The 17,740-nt window shown below is 41.0% G+C and overlaps 1 protein-coding gene across 3 annotated transcripts; it reads left to right on the top strand.

Moving 5' to 3' along the window:
* The first annotated feature begins 2,163 nt into the window (after positions 1-2,163).
* LOC121580914 (uncharacterized protein KIAA0040) lies at positions 2,164-5,785 on the top strand. Of its 3 annotated transcripts, none has more exons than XM_041896101.1 (2): positions 2,164-2,423; positions 4,558-5,785. In XM_041896101.1, the coding sequence occupies exon 2, from the start codon at positions 5,127-5,129 to the stop codon at positions 5,439-5,441; it is 315 nt and encodes a 104-aa protein (XP_041752035.1). In that variant the 5' UTR covers positions 2,164-2,423; positions 4,558-5,126; the 3' UTR covers positions 5,442-5,785. The 3 variants fall into 3 exon arrangements, with proteins under 3 accessions (XP_041752035.1, XP_041752037.1, XP_041752036.1); XM_041896103.2 differs by having other exon boundaries at positions 2,165-2,254; XM_041896102.1 differs by lacking the exon at positions 2,164-2,423 and adding an exon at positions 3,604-4,293.
* The last annotated feature ends 11,955 nt before the right edge of the window (positions 5,786-17,740 follow it).

The raw sequence follows: 17,740 nt of genomic DNA, 5'->3' as shown, positions 1-17,740 counted from the left end.
CTGCATTTCTACACAATTTAAAACTATAAAATGCTATTTGGAGAACACCTTGGCTGCTGTAGCTTCATGCACCTCAGCTGACAATGGACATACATAACATTCTACAACAACATGTCATACAGCACGTCATACAGCAATTAGCTTCTATGCACCGGGATTAAAAAGTGTAGTTTAGTTTCATGTCAAGTCAAACAGGAGTTACGTAGTCATCTACAGCCGTCTTCCACCTCTGCATTCTTTAGAGCTGTTCACTGCAGCCACGCAAACAGCCTTCCCGTCCGCTCTGAGCTGCCCATATGGTCTTAAAACCAGCCTGCTAATACCCTAAACTGCAATTTTTCAAGTTTTAAGTTTTAATATCGCATGCACAAGTACAGTGAAATGCCTTTCTTGCAAACTCAATTGTTTTTTAAATCGGGATTGGAATGATTTTTGTAGCCTATTTTAAATTGTTGGTGTTGAGCTAGGGTATGGTGACTGCCATACTCTGCCATACCCAATTGACGCCCCTGCCTCGAGTCCTCAACTTTTAGCCTGGAATTTATTGGCTACTTATTGATGTGCTTTCAAAATCATTAGTCTCTTTAACATGAATCTGATATCATAGACACAGTCAAACTAATTTCATCCAGTCACATTTACACATTTACACAAGCTGTAGGTTGGTCAGAAAGTGGATTGGAAAGTTCCACTTTGTTTACATCAGAGCCTTTGTTTACATCAGAGCTAATAACGACTTTTTTTTACAATGCCATCACTGAAAAGACAGGAGAGGTACTTCCATATATAGAATAATCTCCATCAAATTCACTTTGTGTGCTCCTCAGATCCCTCCTCCTGTTTTCATTGCACTGGGCCGAAACATTTTACAGGAGTGACTCATGGCCTGCTTTGCTTTTGGGACTGGTTAGCAACGGAACGGACTAGCCTATTTTTGGCCTCCGCGTCTTTCTGATTTACTTTTCATTAGAGCACGAGCTCATAAAATGTGCATAGTAACGTTTCTAAGGCCCCCTAATGCCTCTGTGCAGGGCAATATTTAGCCTATCCCCAAAGATCCCCAATAAGAGCCACTTCTTTGTGAAAATGTTTTCTGCTGAGCAGTGTTATTGGTTTCTGCCACAGTTTATGAAAATTGAGAATAGAGTTTCCAAAGCCTCTGTGGAAAGTGTTCTATATGGAACCCAAAAAGGTTATACCTGGAACCAAAAAGGGTTCTTCAAAGGGTTCTAGATCGCACCTTTTTTCTAAGAGTGTACGATTCAGTCCTCACCCCTCAATGTGAAGTATGACAGTATATAGCCTACAGACAGGTAACCGGGCATAGCTTATCCCAATAAACTCCACATTAAAACAAAGCCTGGAGCAAACAGAATAAATCTCAAATTCTTATTTCACCATGAGGATTACTGTGATCATGAAACACAGATACTCATATGGCAACAGCCAGCATATTCATTGATCAGTAGGAGGTTTACAAAATAAGAAATGTTTCCAATAGGGGACCCTTTTCGGTGTCAGTTAGACAGTCAGAGCACCTATTTGGTTTAAAAGAACATATTTCGGTGGGTAATTTCCCTCTTTCTGTTCCTCATCGCTCTCTGCGAATTAAAGTACAGGGGTCAAAGTGTGTATATTGTGGGATGTGACAGTCTCTTACCAGTGAGTGCATGCTGTTTGCCACAGGCATGGATGAGGTCCATTCTTCTCATGAACAGGGTCATATGATCTCTCCCAGATTTCTACAGAGCAGTCACACATCAGTGCATCTCTCTCTGCTTCACCTGATTCCCTGCTCTGTCCATACACTGAGCATACAGGACACACACACACACACGCACATACACACATACTTTCATTTCCTCTTTCCAATAAGAGTTAGTGAGGCAGTGCTGAAATGGGTGAGGTGTTTTGGTTAATTTTAGGTTTATAACACTTATAATTATGCGCATTAATGTTGTGGTAAAGCGTTCAAACACTAAAGTCAGCAGCTCTTTGGAATATGAATTTGAAAACATCAAGTCCAATTAATTATGAGCAGTGGGATTCTCAGGGGAGCTCTCTCTCCTCTTTCTTTCTCTCTCTCTCTCTCTCTGACATCACTGGGAACTTGTGTGTATAAAGTAACCACAAGAATGCAGCGCGTCAGGCAAGGGAGCGCGAGTACAGACAGAGGGCCCTTTCTTACACAGGGTGTGCAGGGCAGGGAGAAGTGACGCTGCCCTGAGAGAGTTACTCACACGGGGAGAGAGAGGTAAAGAGATACTGGCACAAAGAGCACAATTCAATACAGACCAGGTATGGGGCAAAATTGAGAGCTTAGAGTATATCAAGAAAAAGCAGCCGATATTAAAGAGGATATACAAGGAAGAGGAGAGGGGGAAAATAGATTTACTGGCCCGGACTTCTAAAACTGTTTGCCGGTAAGGTGTACATTTCAAAAGTATGTTGAGAAATGATGAATGGGAAGCTGTTGATCTTGAATGCTGTTGATCTTATTTGGTTGAGTATCTGTGGCTAAGGAGTCAATTCATTTACTTAATACTATGCGTGAACTGGAAGTCTTTTGTTTTGGAAAGTCCCCTCCATCGGTTCAACAGGTATTGTGACGTACCAGATTATACGTTGCTGTTCAGTCACTACTCAGTGCCATTCTATAGCATGTCTCTTTCAGTCATTGTCAATCTTAAATATAGCCTTGGACCTTTGCACAATGTGTCTATGACTTGTGACATTTTGGTGTCGATGGTTTAAACCTAAGGTTCACTTAAGATCTTAAATGTCTGAGATTTCTATAATTTGATTTGAAACCTTGCCTCATTATGCTCTCTCCTCCACTACTTATACTCTCTGACTTAAAGTTTACCTTTCAGCTTGAACTGTAATGCATTGAGACAATGTCCTCTCTTATACTGTGTGGAGATATGATCATATTCCCAACTGTTCCCATCAAAAATATGCAATCTTGTGTTTCTTACCACGACACTGATTTTGATTAAAGATATGAATTCGGTACACTAATGCATACCTTTTGCTGTCTCTAAACTATTGACTATCCCTGCAAAAGACTGTTGATTGACTCGTATTAATAAGAGGATTAGAATTTAAAACAAGCCGTTTCTTCTAAGTATGTGTTGACAAGTCATAGGGGTTTGCAACAAATGATTACCTTGGGCCATTCATTAAAGATGCCTTGTGTTGCCTTCTATCATTCAGGCTTTTAGGTTGGGCAGAGCAGGGTTCCAAGTTCCATAAATAGATGTAGCTTACTGATGCAGTCATAATAGTTTCTTCCCCATCCTGGCTTTGTGAGCCACTGAAAGTATCTTCCTGTTTACAGCTGATCGTAGGCCAAGACAATGTTATGCAATTTTGTTACATTGTTGTTATTTTACATTCATTCCACAGCCTGACCAGAGTGCAAAGATAGTCTGATAGCATGACACTTTATGGAATGGGGATGTTGTGATAGAGAAGAAGATGTTTATATATTTTTCTCTCCCCCTTGAATGCATTGAGATTTAATTGATTCTCTTCATTCTCAATTTCTGCTTGAAAACTACTCTCCAAGTTCTTCACAGTGTCTGTAAATTCATGTGGTGTGCACTACAAAAGACCTGTGACCATTTTCTACTTTGGTGAGGAAGACTATTCTTACACCTTGCTAGACAACGCTAATGAGTCACATCGCACTGGGAACAGACATCAACTCAACGTCTATTTCACGTTGAACCAACATTTCATTGAAATTACGTGGAAGGAACGTTGATTCAACCAGTGTGTGCCCAGTGGGATTGTTACTCATTCCTTCCAGTCATCATACCTTCCTATGTGTGATCATTTAGTGTGCTGTATGTTGTCTGAACTTCAGGCTCAACTTCATCATAAACCAAATGCATAGACCTACATAAATAATGGATAAGCTTACATTTAATGGATTTGGTTTAGTTGAAAAATGGGAGCTTTAATGTTGACAAACTGCAAGTAGGTGCAGCCTTCTTAATTCGATACCACAAAGTAGCAGCAGTGTGCTGTTTCCTGTTTTGTTATGCTAGGAAGGAAGCGGAGCTGACTACGGTAAGCCAATTTCACACTTGGGCTGTGAGACAATCACAACCTATTTTCTGTTCACTTGCAATCAGATACATTTGTCATAGAAAGTGGAGCAGGCAATAGAGGATTTATTTATTTATTTCCTCACAGGGCCATAATCCTAGTAACCATAAACCTTAAAACTAGAGACGGCTACCCTTTGACCTCCTGGATACCCATAACGGTTACCATTGATCCAAGGTACAGTGGAATGCTACACTCAGTCAATGTTAAGTCAAACAATCAAAGCAAGGCCGCCATTACCCGGCACATTTCAATGAGTCCAGAACAAGTGTATTTCCCTCCATGTTGCACTCAGGCAGCCAGAGCCATGACTTTTTCCTCCAACTTTAATGAGAGTAAAGCTGAATAAGATACTTGAGCAGGAGAGGGAAGAGAGTGAAGAGGCACCAGTGGGACTGGGGTTCATTCTGCTCACCTTCTTCTCTCTAATTCTCTCCACAGAAAATGTCCTCATTCCATCACTTCTCCCAGAGGAGAATGGATTAAAATAGAGAGGAGACTCCAGAGGACGTGAGGTGGAATCCCAAATCCCAAAAGAGGAAACAAACAAACTACACAAACAGGCAGACTCCATAGACCTTCCCATCAAGGCAAGGAGAGATCGGAATCATTACAGCAACTGAATGATTACGAAGGAAAAACCCTCCTCTTTGGTCTTCAAACTTTTATAAAAAATGCTTTGGTCTTCAAACCCCCAGACAAGGCAGTTAAGTAAAGAGGGGAGGATAACAAGATTCTCCCTACATCAAGGATTTGTCTAGTCTGTCCCATCCTCCCTTTCCTTCATCAGATATTCATTGTGACTGGGATGTCCTACTATATCAGCGAAATCTTCACCTTCAAGAGTTCACCAGGAAACTGAAACCAGCACTAGATCAGGGTCAAATCACCACAGGAACAATCCCCTGATAACAGCAACAACCTTGCTCACTACTTCAATCAGAACTTGCTGATTGGCTTCTTCTTCAATATATTACCCTTAAGAGGAGTTGCTTCACTGTCAGGGAACCATGAAGGAAGACATCTTGGATTTTTTTAGTGACTTGTGGAAGGTGGCCACCACCAAGCATGACCAGGGGATCTACAACACAGTCTGCCTGGTGGTGCTACTAGCCCTGCCTATGGTGGTGCTCTTTACTTCTCTGGTGGTGTGCTGCCACTGCTGCTGTCGCTGGGCCAACTGCGCTGGTTGCTGTGCAGACAGCCCCAGCTCAGCCACAGCAAAATCAGACAAAAAGAAGAAGAGTCCGAAAGATGAGGACTTGTGGATCTCGGTCAAAACAGGACCTATGACACCCGACAGGGTTGCCCTCACGATGGTGTAGCAGTAGTGACTGATGTTCAGATAAGGTTTTATCCTTTTGTATTCATGTAAAGCTCTTTTTTACTGCAAGGTACAGGTACATGATGCCGGGCACTGGTGTTCAATATGCTCAACAGAAATGCTTGAAAGAGGATAAAAGAGCCAACGATACGTGCTTGATAGTGATTGATTGATTGCGTGTGTGTGTGTGTTGGTTCTTCTATCCTTGTCGGGACCTAAAATCCCCCAAAGTACCCACAGGGATAGTAAAATAAGTCAAACCTTTCCCACGTCCCCATGAGGACAAAGACTATTGGGTTAGGTTTAGGGTTAGAATTAGGGTTAGGGTAAGGGGTTAGGTTTAGATTTTGGGTTAGGGTTACAGATTAAGGTTAAGGAAAATAGGATTTTGAATGGAAATACATTTTAGGTCCCCACAAGGATAGAAAAACAAAATGTGTGTGTGTGCTTGTATACGTGGGTGCATGTGCATGAGCAAATGTGTGTATGTGCATGGGAGAGTGATAGATGACACATGGCGTATGTGTTAGAGTGTGCACTTCCGTGTGAAATTCATTGTCTTCACATTTGGGAGACCAGAAGTTTGAGGACTATTTATATTTCCAATGCTGGAGGCCAGCAATCTAGTATTGTGATTCAGTTAGAAGACTATTTTTAATAGGTTGGACTATTTCAAGTTCAAAGCACTTGCAGTTATTGCACTTACAACGGGAATTTATGTAACTACTTTGAAATATTTTTCTGTACTTGCTATACCCACTGAATAGAGATCTTAATTAAATTCATGAGTTAAATATCAAACGCTGAATTTAATAGAACAAAGTGAAGCACTGAGATCTTTTAATTACATTGCTCAATGTGTACGTTTCATTCCCTGTAGAGTATCCTACAGCCTCAAACCATACATACAGCAGCTAGTATTGTTGATTAATTATTTTCTATCTAACAGTTTTGTGTGTTACGCTGCCTTATGCTCAGATTGATGACACAGATTCATGTTTACTGTCTTGCACTGTCCCTATTGGTTCATAATATCATTATGCATGGACTCCAGGCTCTCAGACTTATGGGGCGCTGAGAGGATATTTCTTATATCCTCATCCCTCAGTGCCAATAGCCATCCTTTAACATGTAGTGCTATCTTCTGTCATATCATTGTTGAGGTATTATGCCATCATTCAGTATTTTCTCCACCATTGTGTTGATAAATGATTAAGTTGTGTGTTATTTGTATGCAAGTAGCAGTTTATAATTCAGGGATTCTTGAAAGTCGGGACAATCCTTGTCCAGCAGGGACATTTTATTTTAATAGTTGAAAAAAAGCATTTTGTTGCATTATTTGAGAGAGAAAAAAACTACATTTAGGGGAATTTTATAAGGGGAAATATTTATTTTGGGAATTATTTTAATGGTTTCTATATAATTCATTTCCATGTCGGCTCTATGCCCAGAAATGCCCTTGTCCGAAGAAAAGAATCCCAATTTCAAGCTCTCCAAAAGTGTTTTAAAATTCTAAAAACTGGCAATAATGAATATTAACTGAAAAAAGGATCTTATGTAGCCCTCCGACTTAAAATAATAGGTATTCTATCTCAAAACTGTGATTCCTAAAAAATGTGTCCGAAGATTTGGTCAACTTCCGTCAGATGTTTAAAATCCTAAATTAATCAGGAATGAGCAGGGTCAGCTACACCATAAGGACCCCTTATTCATGTCCTCATTACATGTAGTGCAACAAGACCACTCATTGTCTGTAAAGTTCTCTACTTTTGATAGATTTAAAACAAACAATATTGAAATCACCATGGTCACAACCATAAACTGTCAACTCAATCTCCCTGATAGAATAAAGAATATGAGTTATGATTCAAGTATATTTATTTTAATTAGGTTTTACAGTCAAGAAGCAACTGAGGAAAAACTAAATTGCAACATTGTACACTTCAATGAAGAAGAAAAATGACATTTTTGTCAACACTGTAAAATTCCATCAGATTTTTGTCTAACGTCAACTTCATAGAGAGTGCTGTAAGATCTGAGAATTGTTATGTTTTTATTGGGGATTTTCAAATGAATCATTTTCTATATTTTACAAATGTTTGTATTGAACTTTTATTTTTAGAGGCAAAAATATGTCTGTTTTGAGTATTTGTCGTCAACTCTGTCAGTGGCTTGTCAATATTCTGAAAAAAATATTTTCATCACTAGTCTGCCACATAGGACTATGCATAAACTATTGCGGTATTTGCTGTGCTAGACCTAAGGGATATTGTTTGCTTTATAAATGTTGTTTTATCTTCTGAATATAGAAAAACATGCCAACGTGCTAACGAAATTAGCCCTGGAGCATTATATAGCTCTATAAAACAACAAAAAGAAGTTTGGAGATTTGGATTACATATTTTAATAATCTAATGTTAGAATTAAACAATCAAGGCCTTTAAACACTTGTAGGAAACTACATGTAAAAATGTAATGCCTTATTGTGTCTGATGGGGTTGACATAAATCCAGTTAGTTGTATTTTATGAAAAGACTAAAGAATTTGGCAGTTCCTTTACATGGTGTGATAGCTGATACGTTGGTCTATCAAAATATATATTTATAATGTTAAAATTAAGAAAATATTTGTGAAAAAAAAGTAGAGATTGTCCCGTCTTTCAAGAATCTTTGAATTGATTTCCAATTTACAAATCCGGTGACAAATCATTTGTACTTGTTATTTATTCATGATCCCTATTTTGAGCTTAAAGACTTCAGTATTAGTTATTCATATGTAAAAAGTCTGAGGGTGAAAAAATACATTTCCTTTTCAATTCACAGGATCAATCTGCCATAGAAGATAGTTTCACATTCTATCACTGAAGCTTTGATCGGTCCCAATTATGCATGAGAACATGCTGTATATTTTGGCTGTTTGGTATTACACAAGAAAAAGCTGAGGTAATCATTCAAGTTATGAGTTCAGGCCACAGTGGATACCGCATGCATAATTTATCCTGTCATTTGATTTAACAAAACAGCTAGCCTATATGGAGAAAAGGGGGACAAAAATAAAGTATTTTCTATGCTTTGTTGATTCTTTGTTGATTGGCTAATGTTTGGCTCAGGCTCACAATATATGTGATTAGATTAGGGCTCTATTTAATCTGTATCACTGAAGTGTTACAGATTGCGCAATATAAATGTGAAGGCAATTTCCGATTGAGACGACATACAGTATGCAGCGTTTACCATGAATGCAGTCTCAACTAATGCAGTAAAATTGTATTTAAATTTCAATCACGCTGTAACGCTGAACTTCTGCGATATGAACAAATTGAATAGAGCCCTAACAAAATATTATATATTATTTAACGGAAAGTGTAGGCCTTTACCTTTAGAGCTATTTCCATTTAGTTATTAATCATGTCCTTCCCTCAAAAGTAGTTTATGGACAACTAGTCACTGCAATCCACTGATTATGCCCATTCACATATCAGATCCATCTTCACTTGGAGATCATTATACATTATTTCTGTCATCTTTGTTGTACAAGTTGACTTCATCCCTACAGGGTTTGGGCAATTTTACCATAATTTTATCTGATGTTTGGTAACCGACAAAGCATTAGCATCCACACACTCTGGATGTTTGAGCTCGTTATTTCGAATTTATACATACTGATAGTCTGGCTCTGGAGCAGTGACTAGCTAATGATGTGTCGAAAGTATGGTGTGGGGGTTTCCTACTCTCTGTCAGACATGCTGTGTAGCCGAGTCCTACAGCGCTGACAGGCCCAACCATCCAGAGGCAGAACACAGCTATGCAGTGGAAAGTGTCTGCAGGCACACCCCACCTACTAACTACTCCACCTCTGAACAAATAAGCCTTGTTCGAATACTACACTACCACTCATGGAAAAAATACATCAACCCTACGCATAGCCGCCTCAACTGTGATTCAGTTTATGTTCATGGGTACTCAGTTGTATGAAAGTCTTCATCAGATGACACATACTTTGGAATCTGTTGAAGTCCAAACTTGAGCTCATGTTAAACTTGTTCCCTGTGAGTGAGACAAAAATAGCCACATGCTCAAATCAAACACTGCTGCAATTATATACGAAATTGTAGGTGTAACATGGGGATTTAATATAAAATAGTATTCCTGTAGCTGTACTACGCCACCTTTTATCTACTCGAGGTGAGGTCCTCAGGATTCATTTAAAATACACAGGTTCTTTACATCCGGGAGTGGAGCATGGGAATGATCAGGCCAGAAATATACGTTTTATTCACAATCTCAATTACTCGAGCAACTCAATGAAAGCTTCTCATGGACATCTTCCGCACCTAGCTCTCTGTACAATCACTGCTGACAAGCACAATGGGGTTAAATCATCCTCAGAGTTCCATTAGCACACAGGCATTCAATCGTCAATGAATGTATTACATTTCAATCAATATTCTTATTGTTTCTGGCCAACACACAAAATACATACTGTATCTAGGGAGGCGTGCTATGGGAGAAGGGGAACATGTACCAGTGGCTACGGGCAACCTTGCCATGAACATACTCACCATCCATTGTCATCACTTTGGTCTAGGCCACAGTCGCCACACCCATCCTCCCAAGGCACGCCAATCTGCACATAGTGAGGGGGTCCCCTGAATGAACGAAACAGACAAGAATTTATACCTTGGGCCACACCCTTAGTTGGCAATTACAGACTCCTGGCACTGACAGAGGCTGCGTTCAACACTCCAACAGTTACATTGGGATGACAAAATAAGCTTAGACTTTGTAAATGTTAATTTACAATTTACATAACCAGGTACAGACTTAATTAAAAATGTACAGTTGTCCTATGCAGTAGGAATAAGACTTTAAAAGAGTCATTCTCAGGGTAAAGCTGTTTATTTATTTTCCTACGGGAGGATTTAATGTGATTAGTCTAACTGGATAACAATGAGTGAAGAATTGTGTGAGGCATTTCCTTCCGTTTCCATCCTTACATACATCTCAGCATTAAGAGGCCACTTGCCCTGCAGTGCTGTTATAGGAACTAATCTTATTTACAGCAATTTGGCATCAGTGTGGCTCAAATGGGCTATTGCATCAACTGGCTCCCATGAGACATTTCAAAAATGTAACTACCATATTCCACAATGGGCCTCTTACTCTTCTTCCTGTCATTCTTGCTTAACTCTGTGTAAATAACAATGCAAGAAAATATATTCACAGTGTGATGTATGCACATCATTTCTCAGCAGTGGATTGCAACAACAGCTGAGAAACCAGTGGAAGTTGAGAAGCCGTTCAGAGTTCAGACAGGAAACGCCACATAGAGTGAGGGAAAAAAGTATTTGATCCCCTGCTGATTTTGTACGTTTGCCCACTGACAAAGACATGATCAGTCTATAATTTTAATGGTATGTTTATTTGAACAGTGAGAGACAGAATTACAACAAAAAATATCAAGAAAAACGCATGTCAAAAATGTTATCAATTGATTTGCATTTTAATGAGGGAAATAAGTATTTGACTCCTCTGCAAAACATGACTTAGTACTTGGTGGCAAAACCCTTGTTGGCAATCACAGAGGTCAGACGTTTCTTGTAGTTGGCCACCAGGTTTGCACACATCTCAGGAGGGATTTTGTTCCACTCCTCTTTGCAGATCTTCTCCAAGTCATTAAGGTTTTGAGGCTGACGTTTGGCAACTCGAACCTTCAGCTCCCTCCACAGATTTTCTATGGGATTAAGGTCTGGAGACTGGCTAGGCCACTCCAGGACATTAATGTGCTTCTTCTTGAGCCACTCCTTTGTTGCCTTGGCCGTGTGTTTTGGGTCATTTTCAATGCCCTGGCTGAGGGAAGGAGGTACTCACCCAAGATTTGACGGTACATGGCCCCGTCCATTGTCCCTTTGATGCGGTGAAGTTGTCCTGTCCCCTTAGCAGAAAAACACCCCCAAAGCATAATGTTTCCACCTCCATGTTTGACGGTGGGGATGGTGTTCTTGGGGTCATAGGCAGCATTCCTCCTCCTCCAAACACGGCGAGTTGAGTTGATGCCAAAGAGCTCGATTTTGGTCTCATCTGACCACAACACTTTCACCCAGTTCTCCTCTGAATCATTCAGATGTTCATTGGCAAACTTCAGACAGGCCTGTATATGTGCCTTCTTGAGCAGGGGGACCTTGCGGGCGCTGCAGGATTTCAGTCCTTCACGGTGTAGTGTGTTATCAATTGTTTTCTTGTGACTATGATCACAAGGTGACTATGGTCCCAGCTGCCTTGAGGTCATTGACAAGATCCTACCGTGTAGTTCTGGGCTGATTCCTCACTGTTCTCATGATCATTGCAACTCCACGAGGTGAGATCTTGCATGGAGCCCCAGGCCGAGGGAGATTGACTGTTCTTTTGTGTTTCTTCCATTTGCAAATAATCGCACCAACTGTTGTCACCTTCTCACCAAGCTGCTTGGTGATGGTCTTGTAGCCCATTCCAGCCTTGTGTAGGTCTACAATCTTGTCCCTGACATCCTTGGAGAGTTCTTTGTTCTTGGCCATGGTGGAGAGTTTGGAATCTGATTGATTGATTGCTTCTGTGGACAGGTGTCTTTTATACAGGTAACAAACTGAGATTAGGAGCACTCCCTTTAAGAGTGTGCTCCTAATCTCAGCTTGTTACCTGTATAAAAGACACCTGGGAGCCAGAAATCTTTCTGATTGAGAGGGGGTGAAATACTTATTTCCCTCATTAAAATGCAAATCAATTTATAAAATTTTTGACATGCGTTTTTTCTGGATTTTTTTGTTGTTATTCTGTCTCTCACTGTTCAAATAAACCTACCATTAAAATTATAGACTGATCATTTCTTTGTCAGTGGGCAAATGTACAAAATCAGCAGGGGATCAAATACTTTTTTCCCCTCACTGTATTCATTTAACCATTTCTTAGAAAAGATTAGAATGCATACAATACGTTGTCTTGGTCCTTCAGGGTAGCTCATCGCAAGAGCCTGCATCATGATAAAATCATAATAATTACAGGCAGTGAGCAAGGTACACTGTACCAATCCCCAAAACAGCCGAACCGCTGCCAGACAACAAACTATGTGTATGGCAGTAGCATGCCATTTAAGAGCTTTAATATACAGTAATTCAGCAATGTCATCTGTATGACACTGTGTAGCATGGTGAAACTATGTGTAAGCTATAGCAGGCACACCTTACTGAGATAGCTTCTCAGAAAACCTCAGTAGGCTTATTTCTCATATACTCACTGCCGGTGTCATCACCAAGGCAAGATGAACCTGCCATCTTGGTAAATGAAAATAATCTACCCATCTACACTGTGCCGTAATCACGCCACTGAGATATAGTTCTGAGAAGCTGAGTAGGCTTATTCTCATGTGACGCACAGCCCAGTGCCCTTCCTGAGACAAGATGAGCCGTCATCTGGTACACATCTGGTCAATATTCTACCTGTGACCCCAGCCAACCAACTGCATCTATATATACAGTCAGTGTTATATAGCAGATTGCACTGCAATAAGAGAGAAGCAACATGGCTACTGGACCATGGGGCTGACAGTCATGACAAAATTAGCAAGTACTGCAGGAACTCATCTAGGCTTCCACAATCTAAGAACATTTAATCAATTGTAATGTTCGTAAGCAGCAGAGGATTATCGGCCCATGATCTTGAAGGGTGAAGCTGGGACTGTTTGAGAAGCAGTAGCAGTGTCCATGCTGGAGTAAGATGACTATTGCTCAGAGCTAGGCCGGAGCCAAGATTAGTTTCAGTATCTGTCATTGTTGCCAGCATCAATGTTGAACAGAGGTTCGCCAGGTGCCGCCCGTGGTTGGCATGCAGGTAGCATAACATGAAATAGAGGATGAAAAGCAATGTTAATTGTAGTGATTAAAACCAATGTTCCATTTCTAGTCTTAAATTCTTGGAGTGTATGAGAACACGATTAACATGTGAGTGTCCATGAAATGAAAGATTAAAGGGATGGAACATTGAGTGTATTTAAAATGAAGAACCCCTAAAAGCCATAACACAGATCGCCTCTGGAAAATCATTTGTGTAAACCCAACACCATTGCTTTAACATGAAAATCAAACTTTTGGTACTGAGAGAAGAGAGATACTCTTTCATATGCATGTTGGTCGCTGCTCTGTAGGCCATGATGAGTAGCAGTCAGATTCCTGAGCAGACTACACGCTGAAGGGTCCTGACGCCTAAAATGAAACCCTGCAATCGGACCATTGATAAAGGGAGGCTGCATATAAATAAAAGCATATGGTTATATTAACAGAAAATATCATACAGAGAGAGAGCAGACATTAAACTGCTGCAGAGCAGCACAGCTCAGCCATGACATACCATCCGATAGCAAACTACATACAATATACTACCAAACCCCCCAAAATAGCAACCAACGGTGGCTACAGTGAGGGAAAAAAGTATTTGATCCCCTGCTGATTTTGTACGTTTGCCCACTGACAAAGACATGATCAGTCTATAATTTTAATGGTAGGTTTATTTGAACAGTGAGAGACAGAATAATAACAACAAAATCCAGAAAAACGCATTTCAAAAATGTTATAAATTGATTTGCATTTTAAATGAGGGAAATAAGTATTTGACCCCCTCTCAATCAGAAAGATTTCTGTCTCCCAGGTGTCTTTTATACAGGTAACGAGCTGAGATTAGGAGCACACTCTTAAAGGGAGTGCTCCTAATCTCAGTTTGTTACCTGTATAAAAAACACCTGTCCACAGAAGCAATCAATCAGATTCTAAACTCTCCACCATGGCCAAGACCAAAGAGCTGTCAGGGACAAGGATGTCAGGGACAAGATTGTAGACCTACACGACCATCGCCAAGCAGCTTGGTGAGAAGGTGACAACAGTTGGTGCGATTATTCGCAAATGGAAGAAACACAAAATAACTGTCATAAAAATAATCTCCCTCGGCCTGGGGCTCCATGCAAGATTTCACCTCGTGGAGTTGCAATGATCATGAGAATGGTGAGGTATCAGCCCAGAACTACACGGGAGGATCTTGTCAATGATCTCAAGGCAGCTGGGACCATAGTCACCAAGAAAACAATTGGTGACACACTACGCCGTGAAGGACTGAAATCCTGCAGCGCCCGCAAGGTCCCCCTGCTCAAGAAAGCACATATAGAGACGTCTGAAGTTTGCCAATGAACATCTGAATGATTCAGAGGAGAACTGGGTGAAAGTGTTGTGGTCAGATGAGACCAAAATCGAGCTCTTTGGCATCAACTCAACTTGCCGTGTTTGGAGGAGGAGGAATGTTGCCTATGACCCCAAGAACACCATCCCCACCGTCAAACATGGAGGTGGAAACATTATGCTTTGGGGGTGTTTTTCTGCTAAGGGGACAGGACAACTTTACCGCATCAAAGGGACGATGGACTGGGCCATGTACCGTCAAATCTTGAGTGAGAACCTCCTTCCCTCAGCCAGGGCATTGAAAATGGGTTGTGGATGGGTATTCCAGCATGACAATGACCCAAAACACACGGCCAAGGCAACAAAGGAGTGGCTCAAGAAGAAGCACATTAATGTCCTGGAGTGGCCTAGCCAGTCTCCAGATCTTAATCCCATAGAAAGTCTGTGGAGGGAGCTGAAGGTTTGAGTTGCCAAATGTCAGCCTCGAAACCTTAATGACTTGGAGAAGATCTGCAAAGAGGAGTGGAACAAAATCCCTCCTGAGATGTGTGCAAACCTGGTGGCCAACTACAAGAAACGTCTGACCTCTGTGATTGCCAACAAGGGTTTTGCCACCAAGTACTAAGTCATTATTTTTTTTGCAGAGGGGTCAAATACTTATTTCCTCATTAAAATGCAAATCAATTTATAACATTTTTTACTGGATTTTTTTTGTTGTTATTCTGTCTCTCACTGTTCAAATAAACCTACCATTAAAATTATAGACTGAACATGTCTTTGTCAGTGGGCAAATGTACAAAATCAGCAGGGGATCAAATACTTTTTTCCCCCTCACTGTACGTACAACCACTAGTACTATGTAAATAGTCTAATGTCAATACTGATACTGTTAAGCAGTAGCTGATGCATCCGCAACATGCGCAAGAATGTGTAAGCATGCACAATAAGAGTGACAATGATAATGTAAAATCTAGGCCTAAATAGAGTCTACCTGAGCTATTGGCTTCTGTCAAACCTTATATGCCAGTAAGCCATCAGAGAAGAATAGATGATTTGATAACTAGAGAAATAGACCCCATAGATTAGTAGAATAGACCTGCAGATTAGAGTGGTCTGGAAAAGCTCTCTCGGACATAACGTTTCATAAAAATGATACAACGCTTGATAGCCAACAGCTAATCGCCATGTGGGTGATTAACAAGCCCTCAGCATGCTAGGTAATGCCAGTATCGACAGCCATCCAACACAGCTGGAAGCTACAGTAGAACAAGCCTGATTGGTCATCGCACCACGATATAGTGTCAGCTTCCCCACTAAGGTCCAAGGTGATAACTTGAAATCTGGGAAAAATAAAATTTTAGGGTTCAAAGTAGTAATCATTTTTAAATGAACTGTACTTCTGTGAATATGCTTAGTGATGGAAACCCAGTAATAATGTTTGGAGATATCACGCTGCTCGGCTGCTGAATGGCGCATATGGTGGGCCACAGCATTTCGGACAGCATTATGGTGGTAGATATGACTCATGCCCAGCTACTGTGCACAAAGCTTGTGACCCACAGCATGATCAAAAATACTATATAAATTGTATAAGGGCATAAGATACTTTGCATATGCACAATGTAGTGGCTTGCGAAAGTATTCACCCCCCTTGGTATTTTTCCCATTTTGTTGCCTTACAACCTGGAATTAAAATGGATTTTTGTGGGGTTTGTATCATTTGATTTAGACAACATGCCTATCACTTTGAAGATGCAAAATATTTTTTATTGGGAAACAAGAAATAAGACAAAAAAACAAAACTTGAGCGTGCATAACTATTTACCCCCCCCCCCCAAAGTCAATACTTTGTAGAGCCACCTTTTACAGCAATTACAGCTGCAAGTCTCTTGGGGTGTCTATAAGCTTGGCACATCTAGCCACTGGGATTTTTGCCCATTCTTCAAGGCAAAACTGCTCCAGCTCCTAACTGTAAGTCGCTCTGGATAAGAGCGTCTGCTAAATGACTAAAATGTAAATGTAAGTTGGATGGGTTCCGCTGTTGTACAGCAATCTTTAAGTCATACCACAGATTCTCAATTGGATTGAGGTCTGGGCTTTAACTAGGCCATTCCAAGACCTTTAAATGTGTCCCCTTAAACCACTCTAGTGTTGCTTTAGCAGTATGCTTAGGGTTATTGTCCTGCTGGAAGGTGAACCTCCATCCCAGTCACAGGTTTCCCTCAAGAATGTCCCTGTATTTAGCGCCATCCATCATTACTTCAATTCTGACCAGTTTCCCAGTCCCTGCCGATGAAAAACATCCCCACATCATGATGCTGCCACCACCATGCTTCACTGTGGGGATGGTGTTCTCGGGTGATGAGAGGTGTTGGGTTTGCGCCAGACATAGAGTTTTCCTTGATGGCCAAAAAGCTCATTTTTAGTCTCATCTGACCAGAGTACCTTCTTCCAAATGTTTGAGGAGTCTCCCAAATGCACTTTGGCGAACACCAAACATGTTTGCTTGTTTATTTCTTCAAGCAATGGCTTTTTTCTGGCGTTCTCTTCCGTAAAGCCCAGCTATGTGGAGTGTAAAGTGGTCCTATGGACAGATACTCCAATCTCCGCTGTGGAGCGTTGCAGCTCCTTCAGGGTTATCTTTGGTCTATTTGTTGCCTCTCTGATTAATGACCTCCTTGTCTGGTCCGTGAGTTTTAGTAGGTGGCCCTCTCTTGGCAGGTTTGTTGTGGTGCCATATTCTTTCAATTTTTAAATAATTTTTACATTTAAGTCATTTAGCAGACGCTCTTATCCAGAGCGACTTACAAATTGGTGCATTCAACTTAGGATGGCCAGTGGGACGACCACCACTGGGGGAGGGGGGGTGTAGAAGGGTTACTGTTAGACTATTCCAGGTATTCCTTAAAGAGCTAGGGTTTCAAGTGTCTCCGGAAGGTGGTCAGTGACTCCGCTGTCCTGGCGTCGTGGGGGAGCTTGTTCCACCATTGGGGTGCCAGAGCAGCGGATAGCTTTGACTGGGCTGAGCGGGAACTGTGCTTCCGTAGAGGTAGGGGGGCTAGCAGGCCAGAGGTGGATGACCGTAGTGCCCTCGTTTGGGTGTA

The sequence above is a fragment of the Coregonus clupeaformis genome, chromosome 14, assembly GCF_020615455.1.
Source record: "Coregonus clupeaformis isolate EN_2021a chromosome 14, ASM2061545v1, whole genome shotgun sequence".
Lineage (NCBI taxonomy): Eukaryota > Metazoa > Chordata > Actinopteri > Salmoniformes > Salmonidae > Coregonus > Coregonus clupeaformis.
Note: the sequence above shows the minus strand (reverse complement) of the source record. Positions and strands in the feature narration are given on the sequence as shown.